This window comes from Equus quagga, chromosome 8 (genome assembly GCF_021613505.1).
Source record: "Equus quagga isolate Etosha38 chromosome 8, UCLA_HA_Equagga_1.0, whole genome shotgun sequence".
NCBI classification, from domain to species: domain Eukaryota; kingdom Metazoa; phylum Chordata; class Mammalia; order Perissodactyla; family Equidae; genus Equus; species Equus quagga.
Genome location: NC_060274.1, coordinates 44,131,135 through 44,149,656, shown reverse-complemented (window position 1 = coordinate 44,149,656; position 18,522 = coordinate 44,131,135). Strand labels below are relative to the sequence as shown.

Sequence of the window (18,522 nt, the reverse complement as noted above, 5' to 3'; positions counted from 1 at the left end):
ATTATAGCTAATCTTTCCATATGTGCAAGTTTTCCCTAAAAGTAAATAGTTAAATACATATTTCATACTTAATTGAGACTTTATTCTTACTGCTTTAAATTTTTTAAGCAAATTGAAAGCTATTAATTATTAATATTTTTGCAAGAATATAAAACATGTGTTTATCAATGAAAGAAAGGGACAGTTACGTAGCTTATTTGAAGTCATTTTATTTTTGCTTTATTTTGTTTTTTGAGGAAGACTAGCCCTGAGCTAACATCTGCCACCAATCTTCCTCTTTTTGCTGAGGAAGGCTGGCCCTGAGCTAACATCCGTGCCCATCTTCCTCTACTTTATATATGGGATGCCTGCCACAGAACGGCTTATCGGGCGGTGCCATGCCCGCACCCAGGGTCCGAACCTGTGAACCCCAGGCCACTGAAGCAGAAAGTACACACTTAACTGCTGCGCCACCGGGCCGACCCCTCAAGTCATTTTAGATGGCAACACTCATTAGGCCTGTTGAGTATAAACCCATTCATTGGGCTAATATTCATTTCATGTCATGTAAACTTGCAATGTGAGTGACCAATCATAAAGGGAGATGGTCCTCTCGTCTACCAGGTTTACTGTTGGAGTCTGCACTTTTTTTGCAAAGAGCATCTGATACTTACAGGTCTGGCTTAAAATCGCCACAGAGAAGATCCTGATCTTCAAACTTCCGCAAAAGCACGTGAGCAAGGTCCATGTCATCACTGTCACTGCTGTTCATTTGAAGACAAAGGAAATGAGGTGAGGTCGCTTTTGCAGCCAGCTGAGATCACAGGGCAGAGTCTGACCTCCCAGCATGCCCTAGGCAAGCTCACCCTGGCAAATGATTCCTAGCAGGTCAGACAAAGCTAATCGTGCACTGTCATATGGCAAAGCCAAGCCAGCAATAAGATGAAGAAATTTCTTAAAAGCAGAGTTTTGCCACCACAGATAGGCATTTTTATATATTTGCATTCACAGTGCATTATTTTTCTCATCTTTTCATGTAACATTATAATATTACCATCTTTGGCATTTTTGCATGGTTTTGAAAAATGAACTTTAAAGGCTGCATAATATCGCATCATGTTACTATGTTAAAATCTTAAAAATATTCTGTTAATTCTGGAGCTCTGGTTTGGTTTGAATAGTTGTTCTATTGCATAGCCCTGCAATAAAACAACTTCTTATATTTATGTTTTTTTGTTTCAATATGTGAACTATAATTGAACAATATTTTCTTGGTAAGAAATCCTCCCACAGAAGCCTACTTACGTTTTAAGTACACACTGAATTATAGCATTTATTTTACTGGCACAAGTCTCAGAAGTTAGTTAATAGTTCAAGCAGCATTGCTGAGAACCAAGGCCACCAGTACTAAATTTCCTGATTGAAGACATCATCAGCAGTAAGACACACTATTCTAGCTTTGGGGGAGGTATGAAAACAAACTCTATATTAAATTTTATACATCAATTATAAGAAACATCTTGAGAAAATGTAGAGGAAAAAGATATTTTAAACCTGTCTAAATTGAACTGATTAGGAGTGGGGCTCATTTCAATTAACTAAAATTCTGAATTACAGTATTTATAAAAGAGTATAGATCTACTGCTTTCAAGAACCTACACAGTGTCATTTACAAAATACTTTTGAATAGACATCATTGGGAACACTTACCTCCAAAATGAAGAAAAATGATGTATTATTAGCATGATAGATTACTTATACATAAATAGTGACCTCAAATCTTTTTGGAAAGAAGCAGCATGTAAATTAACAAATGTACATAATGGTAACTTTTAGAGAATGTACACCATTAGTTTCTCTTAGGAAATGTAAAAACCCTCAAAGTAATCTTCAACTACTGGTTCCTCTCGTTGATTTCTTTGTCTATGGACACTGAAATGTTGAGTCCCAAATACCTTTCTTAATTGCTACCAGCAATCAAATACAGAGAGGCCTGAGTTGGTTAGGCTGACTGCACCCCATCATCCTGAAAGTACAAATGAAAACCTAGCATGAGAAGCAACTTCCAGTTTTGCGCAGTGCACTCCTCTGTACAGACGGGAACTTTACAAAGAGACTCCTAGTTTCCTTTCAGTGAATCTCTAACATACCAATCTGATGTTTTCTTGCTCAAAATTTATCAATGGCTCCTTGTTACCTATGAGCCTTGAAAGAGTATGTAAGTCCCTCCACATTCTTCAAGCCTTGACATCTTTGGACAAATGTTTCCCAAAATGCTTTTGCAGAAGGCACACCCAGCCTGGCCCGGCCCAGCCCAGCAGAGCCACCTTCTGATTGGGAGGATCTGCCTTGGAGGTGCTGCTCCCTCTGAAGTGCACCCCGTTTCCCTGCTACTTGTTAGACACGATCTCCAGCTGTTAAGTTCTAAGTTCCCTCTCCTATATGCCTTCCTCTGAATGTCTGCTCTCCTGTTTCTGCCCAGTGGCCCTGATGACATCTCCACTGGCTTTTAACTGTGGGCTTCTCATGACAGAACAAAGCAATCCATGAGAGAAAGGACACAAGGCTTAGCACAGTAGTTGGAACACAGTAGATTCTCAAAAATAATTTGTTGAACAAATTATAATTTTATTGATGTGTTGAAAGCATAGATCTAACCCTTCATCTCTATCCAAGTATTTGACTTCCCTAAATTTGACCTTCCCTGACCTCTTACCTTTTAGAGAGGAATAATTTTAATGAAAAGGAAACACTAACTCATTACACCAAATTAGTTTTGAATTTCTGCTGAAGACAACTTTGTTTTCAGAGCAGTAACTGTGCATAAAGTTGGAATGCAAACCCTGCTGTAGCATCCAAACCCCCCAAAAATAATTATTTATAAGAAAACAACATCTTCCCCACTGCATAAAATACAACAGAGATTTTAAAATAGGCAGGTGGTTTACAACTGGCCTGATATGATTCCCTACCACTATGGCCAGAAATACACAAAGATGAAACATGCTGAAATTTACAACGGTCATGTCTCATAAGTAGGCAATGTGACCTCTGTATAAACAGGCTTCCAGCTTCTGACAAATGAGAAAACACTTTTACAAGGAAAGGAACATATTTTCCACTGAAATCTTGCCTATAAAAAGAAAATGTTATTTGTGGCATCTTTGGAAATACTCTAGATTTCTCTCTTTCAACCCATTAATCCGAGAACAAATAATGAAAGTTTAAAATATTTTTCTGAAAAACTATCGATCCATAAAGTAGTTTACTTGAAATAATTACTAAGAGCAAGTTTAAAAGTTATGGTTTACTTTTTACTAGTTTTTTGCTTAGGTCTAGAGGTCATCATTTAAAAGAAAAAAAAAAAGCTAGCTTTAAATTCTCCCTGTTGCCATGAAATTCAAATGCTTGTTCCTACACTGTTGCTCTGTGGTTGCCTTCAAACTCTTGGCTATATTTTAAAGTAATGTTACAAGTATGTGAAGTCTGTCCTTACTAGACTCTAGGAACTCAAAATTAGTGCTTTATTATGATTCCTGAGATAGTTCCTAAATGGGGTCACTGCTTCTCTCTCCAGATCACTTTCTCTCAAAATTTAATGTGCATCACTGACCCAGAGAGCTTGACTGAACAAATACATATTCCTGAACACCACCCCAAAGAGGCTTTGTGTTGTCACTGAAAGTCCTTCATGATTCTGATGCAGATGGAGATCAAACTAACCTAGAGAAACACGGGGCTTGTGGGAGGAGAGCAACCTGTGTGCTCCTCCTCTCTGCCACCCCTAACTCCAATCTTTCCACGTATCCTGAGCCAGTCAGCTTCTGGTGTTGATTAGCAGCTGGTTCCAGGGAGGTCTTAGGCTCTATGAGAGTTATTATGACAGAGCTGATTTAGGACCACCTGCCCTGCAGGCTACACAACATATGATGCCATTAGAAGACCAGGTGCAGAGTGCTCAGGGGTGAGGACCAGAAAGGGCCCATCCTGTGAAGGATGGCCCTCAGAGACCTGCAAATCCCCAGGTAAGGTTGACCTCTGCCTCCCCTGGTCTCCATGGTCCAAGGAGTCGAGAAAAGTTGAATTGGACAGTGGATGCTGTCCTACTCCTGAGCCAGGGAGAATGTAGGGAGCAGGGAGGTTTCCTCCCTCCCAGGACCAGAAAGACATGGGCAGTCCTCCTGCTGCTCTTCAACCGTAGAACAAGCTGGACCCTGTCATTCTCAGCACTGCCGTGAGCTGATCTGACAAACATGGCCCAGGGGGCCCAGCAACCAGAGAAAACTCACATGCTGCAGACACTTTAATAAAAATAATACTGATACACCTAAAAATAGTTAAATGGTAAATTTTGTGTTATATAATTTTACCGCAATAAAAATAGAGCTGCTAAATGAATAGATATCTTAAACCAAAAATAAATAAATGAAGCTAAGGGATAGGATTAGTAGTTAGGCTGAGACTTATGCTAGGCTGAGCACCAGGGCCTGCAGAGGGAAGTGGCTGCTTCCTGTCACAACTACTAATACTCTTTTAAGTTGTTTTTCAGATGAAACCACTGTTGAGGAATCGGCTGAAACCAACCTGAGCTGCCCAGCTCCCCTCTGAGTGACCAAGAGTGAACATTGTTAGTTATAATCTCATTATAATGTGAAAATCTTTGCCCAGAGGCATTCCTGTCCACTCTTTCTTTGAACATGTGACATATGTAGTAGCTTGTGTACATCCTACACATGCGCCTTAAAAGAACATGGCTGTGGGAGAGGAAGGAAGAGAAAGAGATTCAGAAGAGCACAAAGGTCAGGAGGAGAAACTTTGGGATAAGACATCTGGCTTTAAATCTCAGCAATGTGTTCCTCTCTCAGTGACCTGGAGTAGGTTGCTCAGCTCTCTAAGCCTCAGGTGTCTCATCTGCAGAAAGAGTTCATCATTTACAGTTGAAAAGTGGTGTTTTCAAGATTATGTGTAGATAATGCCTATATAAAAGACTAGCATAGCAAGATGGTGCCGTGAGTAGTCCTCTTTGTCTCTCCCCCTTCGAGTCTACAATTATTTGGACACTCATCGCTTACCAAAGGATATCCAGATAGCATCTCAGGACGTCTGAGAGACCCATGCGACTATACATTGGAAGGCAGACGGACTTCCCTCCGGGAGGAGGTGGAGATAGGTGAAAACTCTCCAACCCCGACCGAACAGCCTAGTACCTGCAAGCGGCTTTCTTCCAACGGACGCCTCCAGAAGATCAACACACACCTAGGGCAGGAGCGAGCGCACACCAGAGGAGCGACGGTGGAAACAGGTGACCAGAGCCCTACCTAAACACCCCGCAATTACTCCTAAACGCAGAGGGAAACTCCAGAGTTACACACCTGAGCCTGTGGGGAGAGTCTCGCCCTGCCATTGGTGGGGAGATCCCGCCTGGTGTCCACGGCGCCCGGAGGGTCCCAGAGAGAATCACAGAGGGCACGGCAGCCCCCTGGCTGCCACTGCCTGCACGGCAGGGCAAGGGATTGCCGGAGATCTCGGAGAGGACTGGGGCTGGGTGGAGCACCAGAGGCTGGCTCCGCAGCCCCGGGGGGGAAGCTCCAGAGTTCCGCCCGGGCAGCAGACAAAAGTCTCTGTCTGCCATTAGCGGAGGGGCTATGCCCAGCATTCACAACTCTGGGAAAGTCCCGGAGAGAATCCCAGAGGGCGCGGCGACCCACAGCTGCCGTTGCCGGTCCTGCGGGGCAAGGGATTGCCGGAGATCTCGGAGAGGACTGGGGCTGGGTGGAGCTCCAGTGGCTGGCTCCGTGGCCTAGGGGGGAAGCTCCAGAGTTCCGCCTGGGCAGCAGACAAAATTCTCTGTCTGCCATTAGTGGAGGGGCTCCGCCAAGCATCCACAACACCAGGAGGGTCCCAGAGAGGAGAATATCAGGCAGGGCAGCAGCCGACCAGCTACCACTGAAATCAGGATCTCTGGCTATCCCCCAGACAGGGCAAAGGGCTCCCCGAGTTCCTGGGGAACAGGACTGGGGCTGGGTGGAGTTCCAGTGACCCGGCTCCGTAGGCTAGGGGGAAACCCTACAGGCTCACAGCAGCCTCAGCAAAAGCCCCTGCACAGCACTAGTAGAGAGCACCCATCCAGCAGCCACAAGACCAGAAGACCCTGGGACAAAAGTAGCATAGCTAGGTGAGCTAACCAGAGACTGTAGAAGATGCCAATAGCTCTGCTGCGACCCATAGTGGACAAGTGAGATTTTGTGGGTGCCAACAGTGACGAAGCGGCAAATATAAGTGATCCTACCCCTGACCACTGGAAAAGCCCATAACACCATTGCAGACCCCAAGGAGGGAGCACATCTAGGTGGGCTGCAACAGTAGGCACCAGCAGCCTGAAGCCCCCCTGTGACGGCCCCCACGGCAGAAGAGGGAATCCAAAGGGCCACTGTGACTATGAGGAGGGGCCCAGGCCCAGTTAGCAACTGCAGATAGGGTTCCTGGTTGGTGCAGTATAAACAGCTGCTCCCCCACCACTCCAGCAGAAACAAGTGGAAGGAGCAACTAAACTCTATCTCTATTCGGAGGCACAAATCTACAACATCAAGCAATATGAAAAAATACATTAAATCTCCAGAACAGAAGAAAAATAACAAATACACAGAAAACAATCCCAAAGAAAATGAAATATATAACCTAAATGACGATGACTTCAAAACAGCCATCATTAAAATACTCAATGAGTTAAGAGAAAATTCAGATAGACACCTCAACGAGTTCAGGAGTTATGTCACAAAAGAGTTTGATACTATAAAGAAGAACCAAACAGAAATACTGGAAATGAAGAACACAATAGAGGAGATTAAGAAAAATCTAGATGCACTGAACTGTAGGGCCAATAATATGGAGGAAAGAATTAGCAATTTGCAAGATGGGAATATAGAAATGCTGCAGGCAGAGGAGGAGAGAGAAGTAAGACTAAAAAGAAATGAAGAAACTCTCCGAGAATTATCAGACACAATTAGGAGATGCAACGTAAGGATTATAGGTATACCAGAGGGAGAAGAGGAGGAGAAAGGGGCAGAAAGCCTATTGAAAGAAATAATGGCTGAGAACTTCCCAAATCTGGTGAGAGAGATGGATCTTCAGGTGACAGAAGCCAATAGATCTCCAAACTTTATCAATGCAAGAAGACCAACCCCACGGCATATAGGAGTGAAGCTAGCAAAAGTCAACAACAAGGAGAAAATACTAAGGACAGCCAGGCAGAAGAAACTAACCTACAAAGGAACCCCCATCAGGCTATCAGCAGATTTCTCAGCAGAAACTTTACAGGCTAGAAGAGAGTGGAATGATATATTCAAAAATCTGAAGGACAAAAACCTACAGCCGAGAATTCTCTACCCAGCGAAAATATCCTTCAAATACGATGGAGAAATAAAAACTTTCCCAGATAAACAAAAATTAAGGGAGTTCATTGCCACAAAACCTCCTCTTCAGGAAATCCTCAGGAAAACCCTCATTCCTGAAAAATCCAAAAAAGGAAAGGGACTACAAAACCAAGAGCAGAGGAGATAAGTAGAAGGACAACAACAGAAAGTAGCAGCTCTTCATCAGAACAGATGAAACCATGGGACGAGAAACAAAGGAAATTGAAGAAAACCGGAAAACAAGACATAAAAGGGCAGTGGTAGGCCCCCACATCTCAATAATCACCCTAAATGTAAATGGATTGAACTCCCCAATCAAAAGACACAGAGTGGCAGGACGGATCAAAGAACAAGACCCAACAATATGCTGCCTCCAGGAAACACACCTCAGCCCAAAGACAAACACAGACTCAGAGTGAAGGGATGGAGAACAATACTCCAAGCTAATAATGAACAAAAGAAAGCAGGTGTCGCTATACTAATATCAGACAAGGTAGACTTCAAAGCAAAACAGATAAAGAAAGACAAAGAGGGACAGTATATAATGATAAAAGGGACTCTCCACCAAGAAGACATAACACTTATAAATATATACGCACCCAACACAGGAGCACCAAAATTTGTAAAGCAACTCTTAATAGAACTAAAAGAAGACATCAACAACAATACAATAATAGTAGGGGACCTCAACACACCATTAACACCAATGGACAGAACATCCAGACAGGAAATCAACAAGGAAATAATAGAATTAAATGAAAAATTAGACCAGATGGACTTAATAGATATATATAGAACACTTCATCCAAAAACAGCAGGTTAAACATTCTTCTCAAGTGCACATGGAACATTCTCAAGGATTGACCATATTTTGGGAACCAAAGCAAACATCAATAAATACAAGAGAGTTGAAATAATATGAAGCATCTTTTCTGATCATAATGCTATGAAACTAGAAATCAACTACAAGAAAAAAGCAGAGAAAGGTGCAAAAATGTGGAGACTAAAGAACACGCTGCTGAACAAACAATGGATTATTGAAGAAATTAAAGAAGAAATTAAATATTATCTGGAGACAAATGAAAATGAGAACACGACATACCAAATCATTTGGGACGCAGCAAAAGCAGTCCTAAGAGGGAAATTCATCGCAATACAGGCTCACCTCACAAAACAAGAAAAAGCTCACATAAGCAACCTCAAACGACACCTAACAGAACTAGAAAAAGAAGAACAAACAAAGCCCAGAGTCAGTAGAAGGAGGGAAATAATAAAAATAAGCGCAGAAATAAATGATATTGAAACAAAAAAGACAGTAGAAAGGATCAATGAAACAAAGAGTTGGTTCTTCGAAAAAATTAACAAAATCGACAAACCTTTAGCCAGACTCACCAAGAAAAGAAGAGAGAAATCACAAATAAATGAAATTAGGAATGAGAGAGGAGAAATCACAACAGATACCAATGAAATACAAGGGATTATAAGAGAATACTATGAAAAACTATATGCCAACAAATTGCACAACCTAGAAGAAATGGACAACTTCCTAGACTCCTACAACCTCCCCAAACTGAATCAGGAAGAAATGGAGAATCTGAATAGGCCAATCACAAGTAAGGAAATAGAAACGGTAATCAAAAACCTCCCCAAAAATAAGAGTCCAGGACCAGACGGTTTCTCTGGAGAATTCTACCAAACATTCAAAGAAGACTTAATACCTATTCTTCTCAAACTATTCCAGAAAATTGAGGAAGATGGAGTACTCCCTAACACATTCTATGAAGCCAACATCACTCTGATCCCCAAACCTGACAAGGACAACACAAAGAAGGAGAACTACAGGCCAATATCACTGATGAACATAGATGCAAAAATCCTCAACAAAATTCTGGCAAACTGAATACAGCAATACATCAAAAAGATTATACACCATGACCAAGTGGGATTTATACCAGGGACACAGGGATGGTTCAACATCCGCAAGTCAATCAACATGATACACTACATCAACAAAATGAAAAACAAAAACCACACGATCATCTCAGTAGATGCAGAGAAAGCATTCGACAAGATCCAACACCCATTTATGATAAAAACCCTCAATAAAACGGGTATAGAAGGAAAGTACCTCAACATAATAAAGGCCATATATGACAAACCCACAGCCAACATCATACTCAATGGACAAAAACTGAAAGCCATCCCTCTGAGCACAGGAACAAGACAAGGGTGCTCACTTTCACCACTCCTATTCAACATAGTACTGGAGGTGTTGGCCAGAGCAATTCAGCAGGAAAAAGAAATAAAAGGAATCCAAATAGTTAACGAAGAAGTAAAACTCTCGCTGTTTGCAGATGACATGATCTTATATATAGAAAACCCCAAAGAATCCATAGAAAAACTATTAGAAATAATCAACAACTACAGCAAAGTAGCAGGGTATAAAATCAACATACATAAATCAGTAGTGGCTATTTTTAAGAAAAGGCAAACGCAAGAGAAGCTCTGAAAACAGAGTAGAAGGTCCCCTTTTATAAGGAAAATTTATACTGATAAAGAAAACCTCCACCTATAAGGGGGTCTCCCTCTCTGTATCAGGAAGAGAAGGAAGACTAAATCACAAGAGACTCATCAATGGAGAAGGCATTCAAATGTGCATAACGACCCTACCCATGATTGCAGGGCTTTGGCAGATAACCTTCCATTTAACTGGCTCCCTCCACCCACTCCCAACATCTTCTTTTCTCTCTAGCACGAGATGATATTTAAGGTGATGGCTTGGGCCATTTCAGAAAGTTACTCAGTTTTCCTGGGTATCTCCCATGTATGCAGGAGGTATACATGTTATTAAACTTCTATTTGTTTTTCTCCCGGTAACCTGTCTTTTCTTACAGGAGGGTCTCAGCCAAAAACCTAGAAGGGTAGAGGAAAAATTACTTTTCCTCCCTACACATGGAAGGGAATATTGCGTAGAAAAGAAGGAATTGTTCAATAAATAAAACTGTAAAATTTAGTGACCATATGGGAAAAAAATGAATTTAAATAACAGACATGAAATTAGAAAAATCAACTACAGATGATTTAAATATTAAAAAGAAAAACTTTAAGAGTAGAAAATATATTTTTTAAAAAGTGAATATCCTTTTGATCTTGGCATAGGAAAATATTTCCTTAACAAGACAAAAAAAGGACTTAAATAAAAACAACTAATATATAGTATATCTAAAAAGTCTGGGAACAAGCAAATGTATATAATGCTACCTAGGATATTTCAATAAAATAAAAGTTAATCAATATTCAATAAAATAAAAATAAAACTTTACCTATTTTTTCATATCTTGTAGGCACCCTGTGTTTGACTATCTTAAAACTTCTTTTAGGAAAATAAAAAGACAATTGTACACTGGTAGAAGATATTCAAAATACACAAAAATAAAAAAGAATTAATATAAACATAGAAAGAAACTATGTATAATAAGGAACCTATAAAGAAGAAGCAAAAACATTCACATATAAAAAAATTGACAGAAACCAAAAGGATATTTCACAAAAGAGGAAAAGCAAAAGATCAATAAACACATGAAAAGACATTTATCATCATTAGTGGTCAAGAAGATGCAAATTAAGACCATGATGAGATACACGGTTTTGGTTTTTGATAAACAACCACTTCATCAGCAAAAATTAAAAATTCTAAATATATGTATAAACATTGAAGAGGATGCACATTTGCAGAATCTCTCACTTAGGGCCAGCCAAGAGAGAACTGTTGTAATCACTTTGGAAAAGTTTGGCATTATCTCCTAAAGTAGACTATTAACATACCCTATGCAAGTGATCAGCAATTACACTCATCTGAATACATCCATGAGAAGCTCTTATTTATCTACAGCAAGACACATTTATGAGAATTTCTAGAATGTTCATGAAGCACTGTTTCCAATTACAAAAAAAAAAGGAAGTGTCACCCAGAGAAATCCCTAAAAATGTTTTCCATTTCTAATGCTTTGTTCTCAAGTTGTGCTTGCTTATAGGAACCAAGGCAGAATATTGCCAGATGGCCAAACCGTAGACCTGTCCAAACCAGAAAGGTTCAAGTTGGCAATGGGATGCCATGCGCAAAAGGAAATGTGTGCAAAAGATGCATGCGCAAGAAGGGAAGATCTGCGCTTGCTTCAAATGCCCCAGCTCAAGCCATGTCTCAGAGACCCCTCCCCCTTCATATCTCATAAGAACTCTGTTCACCTTCCCTTCAAGGAGAAGGCGTTTTAGAGCCCAAGCTCTGCCTCCTTCATTCATTGATCAATGAATAACATTTCTGATCTGCTATTCCAAACTAGGTCTTGTTCTATTGGTGCTAGAGGCTCCCAGCAAAAGGATCCATTTGTGGGTCACCGTCCCTTGGGGTTCAATAACAGAAGTAACTCCTAATGTCCATCATTAAGAGAGAAGATTAATAAATTGTGGTATGTTTATAGAGTGGAATATTGTACAATATTCAAAACAAATGCTAAACAGTCACATGCAACATTATGGAAAAATCAACCTGATGCAATTTTAAGTGAAAAGGTTATTCTCAAAAGCCTGATATTCTTTTGCAAATTTAACAACAGACAAAGAATTGGAGTGTATTTAGACCAGAGGCATAATGGGGGAGAACATATGCTTACTATATAATTAAATCCGAGTCATCAAACAGATGAAAGTGCACTCTGTGTGGTCAATTCAATGTATGAAAAGCTCTGAGAAGTTACAGAAAAGTAAGCAATTCATCTTTGTTTAGTAGCTCAATTAATCCCAGAAGGAACAGGGAATCTTTTTTTTTTTTTCTGTGGCACAGGGAATTCATATCCAAAGGAACAGTGCTCTGTGAAACAACCATTTAAGAAATGCCATTGTAAAAGTAAACCTAATTTTATCAATCCCTACATTTTAAAACCTCCTAATGTCTCCCATTCTGTTTGCAGGATAAAGTCTTTCCTACAGGGAATGCCTTACAGCACCTATCAGAAAACAAAGTCTTTTGCTGGGTCATTTCATTACTTTTCACATTGACTCACACTTCTTCTTCTGTCTGGAGAAACATTCTCTCCTACTCGCCTGGAAAACATCCAGTTATCATTAAGGATTCAATTCTGGTGCCATAGTCTTTAAAAAGCCTTCCTCAACACTCCCAGATGTATCCTCCCACCCACTTTAGGGACAATCTGCATCTTGCACCTACACCTATCACAGTGTCCATAAGACTTCCTTGTCCCATCTGTGTGTAGGGTTATTCTCTCTACTCAACTGTAAACTTTCTGAGGATAGGATTTGTGTCTTTGTATACGTTTGTGGAATGAGAATCAGAGGTAGAAATCTACCTGAGGTGTACTTTCAGTCCTGCTCTTACTAGACTGTGCCAACAGAGTAATTCACCTAACCTCCATGAGCTCAGTGTCTTCAGGAGGAGGACCTCATCATCAGTGATTCTGTCTTTTTTTTTTTTTTAATCTTATCACATTAAGAGATAGCACAAAGTTCCCTAATGATCAGTAGTTCACAAAGCACTGAATTCAGCTGGGTGGGGCTCAAGGACAGTTCACCCCCAGGGTAGGGGGGCGGTAAAATGTATCTTAAATTCAAGGTCAAGGAGCAAGTGAAGAATATGAATTCATTCATGAGCAAATATTTAAGGAATGCCTGCTTGGTGCTGGGCATTGTCCAGGCACAGTGTACATATAGTTAAGACAAGCAGTCTCAGCTGTTTCGTTTGTCATCTGTTTTCTCCCACTGGATTGTAAGCTCCAATATGGCTGGAACTACTCTCAGAATGATGGCGGTGCAATGAAGGACATGAAGGGGATGCTATGCAAGAATAGGGAGTCAGGGTGTCCTCTTGGATAAGACTTTATAAAGAGATCATGTGTATGTTGAACTGAGAGGGAAATAGCCACACCAATGAGTGGGACAAAGAATGTCCTTGGGGTTGAAAACTGGATATGCAAAAGTCAGGGCAGAGTTTGGGTGGTCCATGGCCTGGAGAAAGCCCAGTGTGAGGGTGAACAGAGTAAATAAGGAAGGAGAAGCCAGAACATGAGGTCTGAGCAGCCATAGGCACTTTGTAGATTATTCTGCCCATGAAACGTTTTCAAGAGCCTGTTGGTGATTGTGATGTGTCTTCTCCACTCCATTCAGAAACACAGATGATGTATTCGGTCCACTGCAGGGTAGACTAAGAATAAGTAACAACACTGAACTTTCATTGAGTTGTACTTAATTTCTGCAAGGAAATAGGCCCACTTATTCCTCCTAGGTCTTTTTTGGTTGGGACTGAGCGGAGAAAAGCAGAGAGAACTTGGTAGTGAGAGAAAACTCAGCAAGCAACAGGTCAGGGTGATGTCCACGTTCAGGTAGGACCCCATGGATTTTCCCAATGGGTTGAACTTAGTAGCACATTGAGAGCATCCTCTCTTGTAAGAACTAAGTGTTCATCTCAGAAGATGGGTGTGGAATCCCCTCTAGACATTTTCAACAACATGTACACAGCTATCTTTCCATGGTCCACATTTTGTTTGCTGCTTTGAAGTAGTGACCTGTCCAAGTAAATTTCTGGAAGACTTTTCCTGCTACATTTAATTTCAGTTGTTGAATTCAATTTAACAAGTAACCCTTTCTATACACTGTGGCAAGAACTAAAGCTACAGGGATGACTAAGACTTGACCCTTACCCTCAAGGAAGTCATCCTGTAGAAAGGAAGGCAGGAATCTCCAGCAGCAAGTTAAACCACAATGAGATCCACATGACATGGCAGACACACGGAGGAGAGGGATGCAGCTGAGGACCCCTGGAGGAGGGGGCATCTGAGCCAGGTCTGAGAGTGTTCTTATTTCTCTGGGAACATCAGGGGAGTGAGGAGAAAAGGTAATTTCTGCATTTCCTTAAACATGGAGAGATGCAGCTACACCATGTATCATTCTGTCCTTCTGAAGCACAGAGCACAAGGCACATGGGGGCAGTCGAGGCTGCAGGGGCACCTGGAAGACCTAGTAAGCTGGGTTTAGACATGCAGACATCATCCTATAGGCAACAAGGCGCTACTGAAGGACTTCTAGCAGATTTTACCACCTACAGACGTTATGTAGAGAAGGAAGATGCGTCTGTGTTGAGGCTGCTTAGCTCATAGCTGGATTTCTGTCTCTGGCTTCCCTGTGGCCTGCTCTGTGCTGGCCGGCTCAACCCTAAACATGCTCAGAGGTCCTGCCACCTCTTTGTTTTGCAGTTCTCAGTGGGAAGGGAGAATTTCTAGAGCCCTCTGAAAAAGCAATCAGCTAGCAAGTTGATTCAGAATAAAACTGAGTCAGAAGAAAGGGTCATGAACTAACTGGCCAGAATAAAAACCAGCCTAAACATGCTCCATTTGGCTTTTTTCCCTCACAGTTGTATAAAACACAATGTTTTAAATGGGCAGGGAGGTTTGGTCACAAGCAAGCATCTTCCCGCAGCGTTTTGGCCCTGGGTGTGGCATGCCCGGCACTCGCCTGGCCTCCAAGGCATTTGAGTTGGAGACCACTGGGCTACAGACTGAGTCATCAAAGCTCCAGGTTTTCTGGGCCCACAGAGCACAAAATCCTCTGTGAGCTACATGGGTGCTGTCTGCTCACATCAATCATAAAACTATGCAGCAAGAAGAGAATCTCTTCAATGCATTTCTTTTGGTTTGTGTTTTTATGGAAATTTGTATCCTGTGAGAAATAAATGCATTTAATGTAGGTACATAATTGCATTTTCTCAAGTCTAAGATTTTAGGAACATGAGACTGTATTGAGAATTGTCAATAAGATAAGATTTGTATGTACTGTCCAGGTCAACACAGAGCTAATGCACCTTATGATTTTTGAAAGCTATGTGCAGGTCTAAATTATACACCTATTTAAAGGGGGTTACTCTAAGGAGAAAGTAAGGAACTATAATGCAAATACAATATATCACCCCATGGGGATTGCTCACAATGTCATGAAATGGGGATTTGCCCACATCTGAAGCAGCAAGGATGGGAGCCGGGTGACACATGGGTCGTGTGTGTGTGTGTGTGTGTGTGTGTGTGTGTGTGTGTGTTGTATGTGTGGAGGGAATCGGGAGGAACATGAGCAGTGAGGAGCTGTGCTATGTTGAGAATCATTCTTATGCTACAATTCAGTCTGTGATGCTTGGCTTCAGTACAGTTGAAATTGCCATACAATTTATCACCCATCCTAGGACAACTTTGAGAGTAAAAGGGACACATTCAACACACACACCAACATGATAAGAGTTGTCTTCTGGGCAAACCGGGACACGCGGTGAACCTAATAGAGAATCTAGTATACAAAAGAAAAGCCATGAATTTCAATCGTGAGTTCCCAGGAGAACAGCTGGGCCGGTCAAAAAAGGGGAGAGTCATCCTCCTCCTCCGCTAATTTTTGTCAATCATAACAAACATGAAAGATAATTAGAAAAGTAAGAAAAATTTCCATCAATATGGATGATCTCTGGCAGCAACTTACCTTTTTCCTCATAACTAACTAAACTACTACTCTACTAAAATAAAAATAAAGAAAATGTAAACTTGTTCTTTTCTATTTAGTCTGAAATTAAAGATTAGAAGAGGGGCATGTGCCATCTCTGATGGAATGCTCACCAGATCCCATGACAGATGGGACTCCACTGTAAGGATGAGAAAATACAGCACCAGGGATGTGGGTTCCTCGATTTCATACTTTAGGTAACATTGTGAGAAATGAGAACAAACAAATATCTTCCTTTAAAAGATTTACTCTAAGAGATGGAAGAAAATACTAAAATAGGTCTGATCCTCAGACTCAAAATAATTTTGAAGTGCATTACTTCTATGAAAAATGAATACTCGAAGAGCAGGAAAAAGTATCTTCAGATAAAAAATATAATTACCAAATTAATAATGCAGTGGAGAAAAGGAATGGTTGCTTTGAATCAACTGAAAATGATAACAGTGAAATTAACATCATGTAGAGAAATTCTCACCTGTTTCAGAAGAAAAGAGTAAAGAGATGAAGATGGGGCAGAGGAGAGGTCCATCAGAAGCAAGTGACTGTGTGGACATATGTCTATAATATATGTGATGTGTAATATACTCAATATATAAAGTGAAATTTAAAGTAACCAAAAAGTAACCGAGAACATTCAATCTCAAAAGTAATCAAAGAGCCGCCTAATAAAGCAGTGAAATGCCAGGCCTGGATATCAGAAGTCATAGTGAGGATTTGGAGAAATGAGCTTTCCCCCCTCCCAGGAATGCAGAGATTTCAGCCTGTTCTATTCATATATGTGCAACTATCTCCAACAACAGTATCTGGCATATAGTAGGTGCATAATAAATGCCTGTTGAATAAAAGAACCAATGACTTTATGGAACTGTAAATTGACGCACATTTATAAGGATAATTTGGCAATATCTATCTTGAAAACACTGATGCTTTTTGCCCCAAAAACTTCTGATGGAAAGTATGATAATGAAAAAAACTGGACAGTGGCATAAATCCAAACAAAGATATTCGTACAGCATTGCCTGTAATAGGAAAAATTAAATTAAAAATGAATAAATAAGCCTATATATGCCCCAAAATAGAGATTGTTTAAATAAATTATGGCACCTCCATGCAATATACTACTGCTACTGCACAGCCATGAAAATGAGTGATGTAGTTGCACTTATTTATAAAAATAGATATATGAATGTGTTATTGAGTGGAAAAGCAAATAAGGAAGAGTATTATAGTGTGATTTCATTGTCATAAAAAATAGAAATGCGTGTATTTAAAAGTATTATACATAACATGGGGAAGATTACATGGTAGATAATGCTGGTAGGATTATATGTAATTTTTTAAAATTATTATTTTGGCCACCCTGTATTTTCTATTACTTTCTTCAAGCAAGCTAGTTTATAATGGAGAATCCTCAAAATAATTACAGCTCTTTCATACTTGAGGAGTGTGACAGAAATCTGAACATTTGGCCAGAACAGAAGCATCAGTGGACATCCTCACACTTTGGTAGGTTCGTTTTCAACACTTCGTAAGGGAAGGATGAGAGTGGGTTAATGAACAGTATGTCCAGAGAGGACAGCAGCCACTTGAAGAAGGAATACTCAGGATATGTATGCACTTGAACAAACCGGGCTGTCCCAGGGTCCTCTTGTTTAGTTAAATCCAGACCCATGGAACATAGAGACATGCAGAAGAGGAAAAATATTGGAAAACAAATGGCAGAGTTTATTATCGACTTTTCCTTTTGTACCAATATTTGTTTAAATCTAATTCAAAATTACACATCATTATAAAAGTGACACAAATATTAGCAAGCACTCAGAGTCTAGTTAATTAAGTTCATTAATTTAATAAAGATATATAATTGACAAAACCAGAACTAACACGGTGTTCCTGGTTGCCCACACCATGAAGAGCCTGGTCAACACGCCTGTGCAGTCGTCAACCAGGCATCACTGAGTCCCAATCCACGCCCCCAGGTGTGACTAAGCGTCGCCTCCTAGGAAGAGAACTGTGCCCCTTCAGTGCAGTGGTGCCCGCTAGCCCAGCCATGGCAAGGCCCAGTGTGCAGCAGGTGGTCAGTGACACAAGCTAAACTAAATCTGGACGGGAGCCAGCCCACTGAGGGAAAGGATCGGAGGGGTCAGGGTCCCTCTTTCAGGTCGCCACTCCCATGTCAGTGAAATGAAATTCCAGAAGCTCTGAGAACTTCCTGTGCAAATTCATGTGGTGGCAAAACTCAGACTAATCTGAATTTATTGGTAGCACTCCTGGACCTAATGTGGCCTGGAGATGTGTAATGGCTCAACTCCATTTGGAGTGAAAAGCCAGACATTCCTCCACAGAGAGAGGTGTGTGATTATGGGCTGTTGTCCCAGAAGCAACCATGCAGGGTTTTGTGAAATATACAATGTATATACTTTCTAAAATCCTAAAAATTCTGGAACATATCTAGCCCTCCCAGTCCCTGCTCATGGCAAATGGGCTGGGCCCTTTGCACATCAGCCGGTAGCACTCTGTCCTTTTCACCAAGGAGACTCGGCAGTCCAGGGGTGGAAGTGGGTTGGGGGATGCAGGTGTCCAG

General features: G+C 40.9%; 1 protein-coding gene across 1 annotated transcript in view; it reads right to left on the bottom strand.

The window, feature by feature from the left end:
• The window catches only part of ABCA13 (ATP binding cassette subfamily A member 13), a 407,666-nt gene that overhangs the window by 148,951 nt on the left and 240,193 nt on the right, over window positions 1-18,522 (bottom strand). Inside the window, exon 44 of the mRNA XM_046670200.1 lies at window positions 654-743. Coding sequence (XP_046526156.1) covers window positions 654-743 — 90 coding nt within the window. The remainder of the gene's footprint in view (window positions 1-653; window positions 744-18,522) is intronic.